The sequence below is a fragment of the Coregonus lavaretus genome (genome assembly GCF_964263955.1).
Source record: "Coregonus lavaretus genome assembly, chromosome: 12".
Lineage (NCBI taxonomy): Eukaryota > Metazoa > Chordata > Actinopteri > Salmoniformes > Salmonidae > Coregonus > Coregonus lavaretus.
The window spans coordinates 41,702,104-41,713,174 of record NC_139999.1 but is presented as its reverse complement, the minus strand read 5'-3'; the positions used below and the strand labels follow the sequence as shown (position 1 = coordinate 41,713,174).

At 44.5% G+C, this 11,071-nt stretch overlaps 1 protein-coding gene across 1 annotated transcript in view; it reads right to left on the bottom strand.

The window, feature by feature from the left end:
* Positions 1 to 11,071, bottom strand: part of LOC311138839 (receptor-type tyrosine-protein phosphatase gamma-like) — a gene marked incomplete at its 5' end in the record, with an annotated part of 204,313 nt that overhangs the window by 1,781 nt on the left and 191,461 nt on the right. Inside the window, 8 exons of the mRNA XM_084173644.1 lie at positions 3,563 to 3,698; positions 3,857 to 3,999; positions 4,377 to 4,523; positions 6,374 to 6,502; positions 6,939 to 7,015; positions 8,217 to 8,310; positions 8,524 to 8,670; positions 10,057 to 10,192. Of these exons, the coding sequence (XP_084029770.1) occupies positions 3,563 to 3,698; positions 3,857 to 3,999; positions 4,377 to 4,523; positions 6,374 to 6,502; positions 6,939 to 7,015; positions 8,217 to 8,310; positions 8,524 to 8,670; positions 10,057 to 10,192 (1,009 nt within the window). The remainder of the gene's footprint in view (positions 1 to 3,562; positions 3,699 to 3,856; positions 4,000 to 4,376; positions 4,524 to 6,373; positions 6,503 to 6,938; positions 7,016 to 8,216; positions 8,311 to 8,523; positions 8,671 to 10,056; positions 10,193 to 11,071) is intronic.

Here is an 11,071-nt window from a genome sequence, read left to right as displayed (position 1 = left end):
GCAAAAGATGATGTGCAAATAGAGATACTGGGGTGCAAATTAGCAAAATAAGTAACAATATGGGGATGAGGTAGTTGGGTGGGCTAATTTCAGAATGGCTGTGTACAGGTGCAGTGATCGGTAAGCTGCTCTGACAACTGACACTTAAAGTTAGTGAGGGAGATAAAAGTCTCCAGCTTCAGAGATTTTTGCAGTTCGTTCCAGTCATTGGCAGCAGAGAACTGGAAGGAATGGCGGCCAAAGGAGGTGTTGGCTTTGGGGATGACCAGTGAGATATACCTGCTGGAGCGCAGACTACGGGTGGGTGTTGCTATGGTGACCAGTGAGCTAAGATAAGACGGGGATTTGCAAATCAGTGATTTATAGATGACCTGGAGCCAGTGGGTTTGGCGACGAATATGTAGTGAGGACCAGCCAACAAGAGCGTACAGGTCACATTGGTGGGTAGTACATGGGGCTTTGGTGACAAAACGGATGGCACTGTGATAGACTACATCCAATTTGCTGAGTAGAGTGTTGGAGGCTATTTTGTAAATGACATCGCCGAAGTCAAGGATCGGTAGGATAGTCAGTTTTACGAGGGCATGTTTGGCAGCATGAGTGAAGGAGGCTTTGTTGCGAAATAGGAAGCAGATTCTAGATCTAACTTTTGATTGGAGATGCTTAATGTGAGTCTGGAAGGAGAGTTTACAGTCTAACCAGACACCTAGGTATTTGTAGTTGTCCACATACTCTAGGTCAGACCCGCCGAGAGTAGTGATTCTAGTCGGGTGGGTGGGTGCAAGCAGTGTTCGGTTGAAGAGCACGCATTTACTTTTACTACTTTTTAAGAGCAGTTGGAGGCTACGGAAGGAGTGTTGTATGGCGTTGAAGCTCGTTTGGAGGTTTGTTAACACAGTGTCCAATGAAGGGCCAAATGTATACAAAATGGTGTCGTCCCCATAGAGGTGGATCCGAGCGTCACCAGCAGCAAGAGCAACATCATTGATATACACAGAGAATATAGTTGGCCCGAGAATTGAACCCTGTGGTACCCCCATAGAGACAGCCAGAGGTCCAGACAACAGGCCCTCCGAGGCTATTTAGTCTGCCAATAAGAATGTGGTGGTTGACAGAGTCGAAAGCCTTGGCCAGGTCGATGAAGACGGCTGCACAGTACTGTCTTTTATCAATCGCGGTTATAATATCGTTTAGGACCTTGAGCGTGGCTGAGGTGCACCCATGACCAGCTCGCAAACCGGATTGCATAGCGGAGAAGGTACGGTGGGATTCTAAATGGTCGGTGATCTGTTTGTTAACTTGGCTTTCAAATACTTTCGAAAGGCAGGGCAGGATGGATTTAGGTCTGTAACAGTTTGGATCTAGAGTGTCACCCCCTTTGAAGAGGGGGATGACCGCGGCAGCTTTCCAGTCTCTGGGTATCTCAGACGTTACGAAAGAGAGGTTGAACAGGCTAGTAATTTGTAGGGGTCCAGATTTTTCAGCTCATCAGCTGTTGCATGGGCAAGTTACAGCGGAGGGTGCAGAGCTGGTGGCCGGGGTATTGGTAGCCAGGTGGAAAGCATGGCCAGCCGTAGCAAAATGCTTGTTGAAATTCTCGATTATTGTAGATTTATCGGTGGTGACAGTGTTTCCTAGCCTCAGTGCAGTGGGCAGTTGGGAGGAGGTGCTCTTATTTTCTATGGACTTTACAGTGTCCCAAAACTTTTTGGAGTTAGTGCTACAGGATGCAAATTTCTGTTTGAAAAAGCTATCCTTTGCTTTCCTAACTGATTGTGTATATTGGTTCCTGACTTCCCTGAAAAGTTGCATATCGCGGGGGCTGTTCGATGCTAATGCAGTACGCCACAGGATGTTTTTGTGCTGGTCAAGGGCAGTAAAGTCTGAGGAGAACCAGGGGCTATATCTGTTCTTAGTTCTGAATTTTTTGAATGGGGCATGCTTATTTAAGATGGAGAGGAAAGCACTTTTAAAGAACAACCAGGCATCCTCTACTGACGGAATGAGGTCAATATCCATCCAGGATAGCCGGCGCAGGTAAATTAGAAAAGCCTGCTCGCTAAAGTGTTTTAGGGAGCGTTTGACAGTGATGAGGGGTGGTCTTTTGACCGCGGACCCATTACGGACGCAGGCAATAAGGCAGTGATCGCTGAGATCCTGGTTGAAGACAGCAAAGGTGTATTTAGAGGGTAAATTTGTCAGGATGATATCTATGAGGGTGCCCATGTCAGATTTAGGGTTGTACCTGGTAGGTTCGTTGATAATTTGTGTGAGATTGAGGGCATCTAGTTTAGATTGTAGGTTGGCCGGGGTGTTAAGCATATCCCAGTTTAGGTCACCAAGCAGTACGAACTCTGAGGATAGATGGGGGGCAATCAGTTCACATATGGTGTCCAGGGCACAGCTCGGGCTGAGGGGGGTCTGTAGCAAGCGGCAACAGTGAGAGACTTATTTCTGGAAAGGTGGATTTTTAGAAGTAGAAGCTCAAACTGTTTGGGCACAGACCTGGATAGTATGATAGAGCTCTGCAGGCTATCTCTACAGTAGATTGCAACCCCACCCCCTTTGGCAGTTCTATTGAGACGGAAAATGTTGTAGTTGGGGATGGACATTTCAGAATTTTTGGTGGCATTCCTAAGCCAGGATTCAGACACTGCTAGAAGATCAGGGTTGGCGGAGTGTGCTAACACAGTGAATAACTCAAACTTAGGGAGGAGGCTTCAGATGTTAACGTGCAAGAAACCAAGGCTTTTACGGTTACAGAAGTCAACAAATGATAACGCCTGGGGAGTAGGAGTGATACTGGGGGCTACAGGGCCTGCGTTAACCTCTACATCACCAGAGGAACAGAGGAGGAGTAGAATAAAGATACAGCTAAAGGCTTTAAGTACTGGTCTTCTAGTGCGTTGGGGACAGAGAAAAAAAGGGGCCGATTTCCGGGCGTTGTAGAATAGATTCAGGGCATTATGTACAGACAAGGATATGGAAGGATATGAGTACAGTGGAGGTAAACCTAAGCATTGGGTAACGATGAAAGAGATAGCATCGCTGGAGGCACCGATTGAGTCGGTCTCCGCGTGTATGGGGGGTGGGACAAAGGAGCTATCTAAGGCAGGTTGAGCTGGGCTGGGGGGATCTACAGTGAAATAGTACAATAAGAAATAACCGAAACAGCAATAAGCAAGGCATATTGACATGGGAGAGAGGCATAAAGCAATCACAGGTGTTATTCGAGAGAGCTAAGACAACAGCTGGTAATAGCGACAAAGTTTGGGCTGAGGCTAAACATAAACAGGATGCGGTACCGTATAAAGGAACAGTCCAGCAGGCATTAATACTGACAAATGTTGCAACTTCAAATGTTACTTCTAGGTCTAAGATTGGTGACATGTTGAGAGGTCATGTCAGAACGAGCAATGACAATCACCATGTTACACAGACTGGAAGTGATATTTGTTCCTATGACTGAATGGAGATGTTGCAAGAAGTTAGTTATTGACAATTGGTGATTATTAATGCCTGACAGCACCAATCCTCCTGGCTGGGTCATGGTTGAACTCACTATGTCTGTGAAGACTCCTGGCCTCATGAGGTTGATCATCTTAGCCACCTGATAGACATCCACAGCCCCTTCACTCTCCAGCTGCTGAGACAGGGTGGTGAGGGCACACAGAGTCCCCGCAGACACCGCCCCAAACCTACCAGAGACAGAGAGGGACACTTTGACACCAATTGAGCAACGTTTCCATGCCCCAAAGAATTCAGGCTGTTCTGGAGGCAAAGGGGGTCCGACCCGGTACTAGATAAACTGGCCACTGAATGCTCAGACCTACGCACACACACCAGGCCCACTTACTCATCGTGTATGATGGTGGGTCCGTCTCGTGTCATGGCCTCCTCTTTGATGACATTGATGAGCTCGAAGGTACTGCTGAGAGGGGCGTCTGGGTTGGGCCATTTAGGGCACTGGAAATGTCTCACCTCCAGGACATAGTCATCCTGTTAGAGAGAGAGGGAGACATATTAAGTCAGACACAACTAGGACACTGACAATACAGTACCACTACTGCAGGCCAGTACTGTAGTTTAACTAAAGCCCAATCTGATGACACTTAATACAAACAAATGGGAATAACAACGTTCCCCTAAATGTCTTCAATTACAGTACTGCAGTCCAGTACCGTAGTTTAGCTAGATCCTATCTGAAAACGGATGGGGTCAACCAGGGACCAGTCCCACTGGTCCTATCCGGCTCCAAGGACCATCCCGGGACACACATGGCCTTGCTATCTGCATACTGGCACAACAGGGGCTGAGAGGTTTTTATAAAGGTTACCTGTGAGGGGTGAAAGGTCAAAGATGAAGGGTTACTGTACCTGCGTGGCCTCCAGGATAAAGTCGTGGATGATGATCTGTTCTTCATTGGAGAGACACAGTCTGTCCTTGCTGATCAGGGTGACGGTGAAGGCTAGGCAGTTCATCGCCTCCTCTCTGCTCGGCCAGTACACAAACTCATCCTCAGCCTAGATACACATACGACAACACATGCATATAGGTTAGATGAGTGTAAGGTACAGTTGAAGTCGGAAGTTTACATACACCTTAGCCAAATACATTTAAACTCAGTTTCACAATTCCTGACATTTAATCCTAGTAAAAATGCCCTGTCTTATGTCAGTTAGGATCACCACTTTATTTTAAGAATGTGAAATGTCAGAATAATAGTAGAGAAAATGATTTATTTCAGCAATTATTTATTTCATCACATTCCCAGTGGGTCAGAGGTTTACATACACTCAATTAGTATTTGGTAGAATTGCTTTTAAATTGTTTAACTTGGGTCAAACATTTCGGGTAGCCTTCCACAAGCTTCCCACAATAAGTTGGGTGAATTTTGGCCCATTCCTCCTGACAGAGCTGGTGCAACTGAGTCAGGTTTGTAGGCCTCCTTGCTCGCATACGCTTTTTCAGTTCTGCCCACACATTTTCTATAGGATTGAGGTCAGGGCTTTGTGATGGCCACTCCAATACCTTGACTTTGTTGTCCTTATGCCATTTTGCCACAACTTTGGAAGTATGCTTGGGGTCATTGTCCATTTGGAAGACCTATTTACAACCAAGCTTTAACTTCCTGACTGATGTCTTGAGATGATGCTTCAATATATCCACAATATTCCTTCCTCATGATGCCATCTATTTTGTGAAGTGCACCAGTCCCTCCTGCAACAAAGCACCCCCACAGCATGATGCTGCCACCCCCGTGCTTCACGGTTGGGATGGTGTTCTTCGGCTTGCAAACCGCCCCCTTTTCCTCCAAACATAACGATGGTCATTATGGCCAAACAATTCTATTTTTGTTTCATTAAACCAGAGGACGTTTCTCCAAAAAGTACGATCTTTGTCCCCATGTGCAGTTGCAAACCGTAGTCTGGCTATTTTATGACGGCTTTGGAGCAGTGGCTTCTTCCTTGCTGAGCAGCCTTTCAGGTTATGTCAATATAGGACTCGTTTTACTGTGGATATAGATACTTTTGTACCTGTTTTCTCCAGCATCTTCACAAGGTCCTTTGCTGTTGTTCTGGGATTGATTTGCACTTTTCGCACCAAAGTACGTTCATCTCTAGGAGACAGAACGTGTCTCATTCCTGAGGGGTATGACGGCTGCATGGTCCCATGGTGTTTATACTTGCGTACTATCGTTTGTACACATTAACGTGGTACCTTCAGGCGTTTGGAAATTGCTCCCAAGGATGAACCAGGTCTACAAAAACAATTTCTGAGGTCTTGGCTGATTCTTCTTTTTTTTTTTTTCATGATGTCAAGCAAAGAGGCACTGCGTTTGAAGGTAGGCCTTGAAATACATCCACAGGTACAGCTCAAATTGACTCAAATGATGTCAATTAGCCTATCAGAAGCTTCTAAAGCCATGACATCATTTTCTGGAATTTTCAAACCTGTTTAAAGGCATAGTCAACTTAGTGTATGTAAACTTCTGACCCACTGGAATTGTGATACAGTGAATTATAAGTGAAATAATCTGTCTGTAAACAATTGTTGGAAAACGTACTTGTGTCATGCATAAAGTAGATGTCCTAACCGACTTGCCAAAACTATAGTTTGTTAACAAGAAATTTGTGGAGTGGTTGAAAAACAAGTTTTAATGACTCCAACCTAAGTGTATGTAAACTTCCGACTTCAACTGTATATCTGTGTAAGCAGATCCAAACCGTACTGTGCTGGCTTGGATATCTTATTTTCATTTCCCTTTACAGCACTGATGCATAACCAGGCAAGGACAGTACAGTTTTACTTAAGTAGGGTGAAAAGCATAAGAGACTTATGTTATAACCTGCTGGCCAGCTACTCTACTCACCAAACCGTGGTTGTCTGCGAGCATGACGATGATTTGGGCGTTGTGGTCCCAGATCATTCTCCAGAAGTCTGTGGTTGTGTGGGGCAAAGGATGCTGGGTAATGATGAACTCATTACTCCTGTAGTAACCCTACGTGGCCAAAGGTTGAAGGTCAACATGTTAGCTCTCATACATAGTCAACAGCTCTCACAAAATCTTCTATAACATTATTAACCAATTACTTTTACAGTGTCTGAACACCAGAAGGAATGTATTGTGTCGGTTAGGATTTACATTTCATATCAATGAGTTTTAAAGGTCACTGTCTTGATCATGATGTTGCCTCAGTTTCTCAGTATGAATTATTCGTTATGCTAAATTATGGACTGTTATTCATTAAGAGGCTTCACGCAATAACAGTTTAAAATGCAGGGTAATTATAATCATCAAGGGAACATAACATATCATTATGTTCAGACACCACTATCAGACAGACAGAGTGGGCAGGAGATATATGTGTGTGTTTGTGTGTGTGTGTGTGTGTGTGTGTGTGTGTGTGTGTGTGTGTGGTATAGCAGTATCATACCATTATGTAGGAGGCATTGATGTAGTCTGTGCCTTTCATTCCAGGGAGAGGGGCCAGTCCTACTCGAGCTCGTTCCGCTAGAGAGGGAGACAAAACACATGCATTCAAACACACCACTGGACTTGTGGTGCCATTTTACTGTACAGTACTAACTAATAATGCACATATCACATGTCTAGACTACTGCAACTCTCTGTTGGTTGGGCTCCCTGCTTGTGCCATCAAACCTGCAACTTATCCAGAATGCCGCAGCCGGCCTGGTGTTCAACATTCCCAAGTTATCCCATGTCATCCCGCTCCTCTGCACACTCCACTGGCTTTCAGTTGAAGCTTGCATCCACTACAGGACCACAGAGCTTGACTATGGAGGAACTGCCCTTCCCTACCTTCAGGCTATGTTCAAACCTTACACAGCCATCCCGAGCACTCAGTCCTACCCCTACCTCTTCAAAGAGTATCTTAAATGAATCCCATTACACCCCCCCCCCCCCCCCCCCTACAAAAAAAAAATTACAAAATACAACACGTATTTTCCTACTAGCACTGACTTTGCTGATAGCCACTTTATTGAGGGAAAATGTACTTACTATGACTCTGATATGTTGTTGTCCCACCTAGCTATCTTAAGATGGATGCACTAACTAAGTCGCTCTGGATAAGAGCGTCTGCTAAATGACTAAAATGTAAATATCAACTATAAACTATGCACTGTTGCAACTACTATGCATTTCCTATGGCAGGGTTCCCCAACTGATGGCCCGGCCCGAGGGTGGTTTTATTTGGCCCCCCAAGAAAATGGAAAACGTTTCATTGTTAGCCATAAAAGACTGTAAAAACACCAGGAAATCAGCTCCAAGTGATTTAAATTTTGGAAATCTGTTCCCAAGTATTCCCGCACATAATAGAGAGAAATGTGACTATATCCAAACGTAAGCAAGGTTTGAAATTATTATGTTTTAGTCAAATATATCTGTTTGGGCTTCTTGCGGTCAATTTGCAGTCTACAAATTATTTGAACTTATGTTCCGGGCCCCCGACTATCTGCTCAAGAAAAAAATCAGCCTGCGGCTGAATCTAGTTGATGAGCCCTGCGCTATGGCGTAGTCCTATGGTGGGTTGAAAAAGCTCATACACTCTATTTTTATAGCCTAATGTCTCAGGTGAACTGGCAAAGCATGAAACATCTTATCTCACTCATATACTTCAGTAGTTGGTGGTTAATTGACAAGAGAAATGGATCATATAGCCTAGAATAGTATCTAGAAATAATGTACTCACATGGAACCACTGAGGAGTTGCGGTTCTTCTCCTTGTTACAGTCTTTCTGGGCACTGAAGCACTCTATGAAGTGGGCGTTACACTGGGTCAGCAGCTGGAGAGACAGCGGGGGAAGAAGAGTTGGATCAGATCACTAGAACAACATCTAGTGAATGGATATGAATGGGCATCAATGTATACTTGGTGGTATTATAATGTCTGGGTGACAATGTCTACCTACAATCTTTAGTATAGCCCTTCAACTCTCTAAAGATGCTATTCATTACATAAGTAGTTTGTGAATTACTATGCTAATATATAGGCTCACCCTGAACTGCTTGTCGAGGCGCGTGCGTCCCCCCAGGCCGGGGGTGAGGATGCTGTTGACGTAACCATGGAGCTGCCAGGCGGGTACCTCTGTCTCACTGCCCAGGATGGCCTCCATCAGGGCATCATGGATGAACACGTACTGCTCCTATAGTCCAGGGGGAAGGGCAGAGGGAGAAGGAAGATAAACTACATGACCAAAAGTATGTGGACACCTGCTCGTCGAACATCTCATTCCAAATCATGGGCATTAATATTAGGTTGGTCCCCCCTTTGCTGCTATAACAGCATCCACTCTTCTGGGAAGGCTTTCCACTAGATGTTGGAACATTGCTACGGGGACTTGCTTCCATTCAGCCACAAGAGCATTAGTGAGGTCGGGCACTGATGTTGGGCGATTAGGCCTGGCTCGCAGTCGGCGTTCCAATTCATCCCAAAGGTGTTCGATGGGGTTGAGATCAGGGCACTGTGCAGGCCAGTCAAGTTCTTCCACACCAATCTCGACAAACTATTTCTGTATGGACCTCACTTTGTGCAAGGGGGCATCTCATGCTAAAACAGGAAAGGGCCTTCCTCAAACTGTTGCCACAAAGTTTGAAGCACAGAATTGTCTAGAATGTCATTGTATGTTGTAGCGTTAAGATTTCCTTTCACTGGAACTAAGGGGCCAAGCCCGAACCATGAAAAACAGCCCCAGACCATTATTCCTCCTCCACCAAACTTTACAGTTGGCACTAGGCATTGGGGCAGGTAGCGTTCTCCTGGCTTCCGCCAAAACCAGATTAGTCCGTCAGACTAATTCATCCCTCCATAAAACACGTTTCCACTGGTCCAGAGTCCAATGGTGGCGAGCATTACACCACTCCAGCAGACGCTTGGCATTGTGAATGGTGATCTTAGGCTTGTGTGCGGTTGCTCGGCCATAGAAACCCATTTCATGAAGCTCCCAACGAACAGTCTTTTTGCTGACATTGCTTCCAGAGGCAGTTTGGAACTCGGTAGTGAGTGTTGCAACCGAGGACAGAAGATATTGACGCGCTACGCGCTTCAGCACTTGGTGGTCCGGTTCTGTGAGCTTGTGTGGCCTACCACTTCGTGGCTGAGCCGTTGTTGCTCCTAGACGTTTCCACTTCACAATAACAGCACTTACAGTTGACCGGGGTAGCTCTAGCAGGGCAGACATTTGAAGAACTGACTTGTTGGAAAGGTGGAATCCTATGATGGTGCCACGTTGAAAGTCACTGAACTCTTCAGTAAGACCATTCTACTGTCACTGTTTGTCTATGGAGATTGCATGGCTGTGTGCACAATTTTATACTTCTGTAATTAATGGGTGTGACTTAAATAGACAAATCCACTAATTTGAAGGGGTGTCCACATACTTTTTTTATATATCGTGTATCTCTAGCTGGCATAACATTATATCTAAAAGAGGTAAATCTCTTTGATAGTTACTGTAGCTGTATGTACATTTGTCACACACACACACACACACACACACACACACACGTGTGCATGCACGTGCACACGTTACCTCTGTCTGAACCAGGTAGTTGCGTTGCGTGCGGATGTGTTTGAGAAAGCCCCAGACGTTGACTGTGCTCTTGTCTTTGATCTGCTGCAGCATGCTGTCGATGACGATGTACGTCCCTGTTCGCCCGACTCCAGCACTACACAACCAAAACGTAGTATGTTACCTACTAACTACCACAAGATACCCATAGAGGGAGCTGTAATACTGATCTAATAAAAAGCCAAGACTTCAATGAGCAAACTAGTCATGTTTCTTGTAATTTCTTATAATGAGGAAGATGATTTTGTGCACTAGGATAGCGGCTCTCTGCAGTAAACTTTGGTCGGAATCCATAGCTGTGTTCGAATACTCATACTAACTGCACTAACCATACTATTTCTGATGTATGTAGTATGAGTATGTAGTATGCTTATTGGTAATCAAATCAAATTAAATTACATTTTATTGGTCACATACACGTGTTTAGCAGATGTTATTGCGGGTGTAGCGAAATGCTTGTGCTTCTAGCTCTGACAGTGCAGTACTATCTAACAAGTAATATCTAACAATTTCACAACATATGCCCAATACACAAAATTCTAAGTAAGGAATGAATAAAGAATATATACATAAATGGACGAGCATACTAACTATGGATATAGTTAGTATACCAAAAGTTCCCGGATGTCGTACTACATTTGCCAAAATTCAAAGTATACAATCAGTGGACACTATTTCCGTGCTTTTAGGGCCCATAATGCAATTCATTAGAAAATGGGCGTGGCTTCCCAATATTTTCAGATTTGTAGAAAATGGCGGAAAATATGCAGCCGAAATCCGATGAGCGCAGATACGAATGTAAGTACAAAAAGTAAATATTAATTGCTTTAACTAATTATGACAAATGTTAAGAAAATGTTGAGCAATGTAATAAAAAAGTAATGACTTTTCAAATAAGTTACATTACATGTTATGTTTACATTTTACATTTATCTACGCTACGCTAGCCTTATGAACCACATAGCATATCATTACA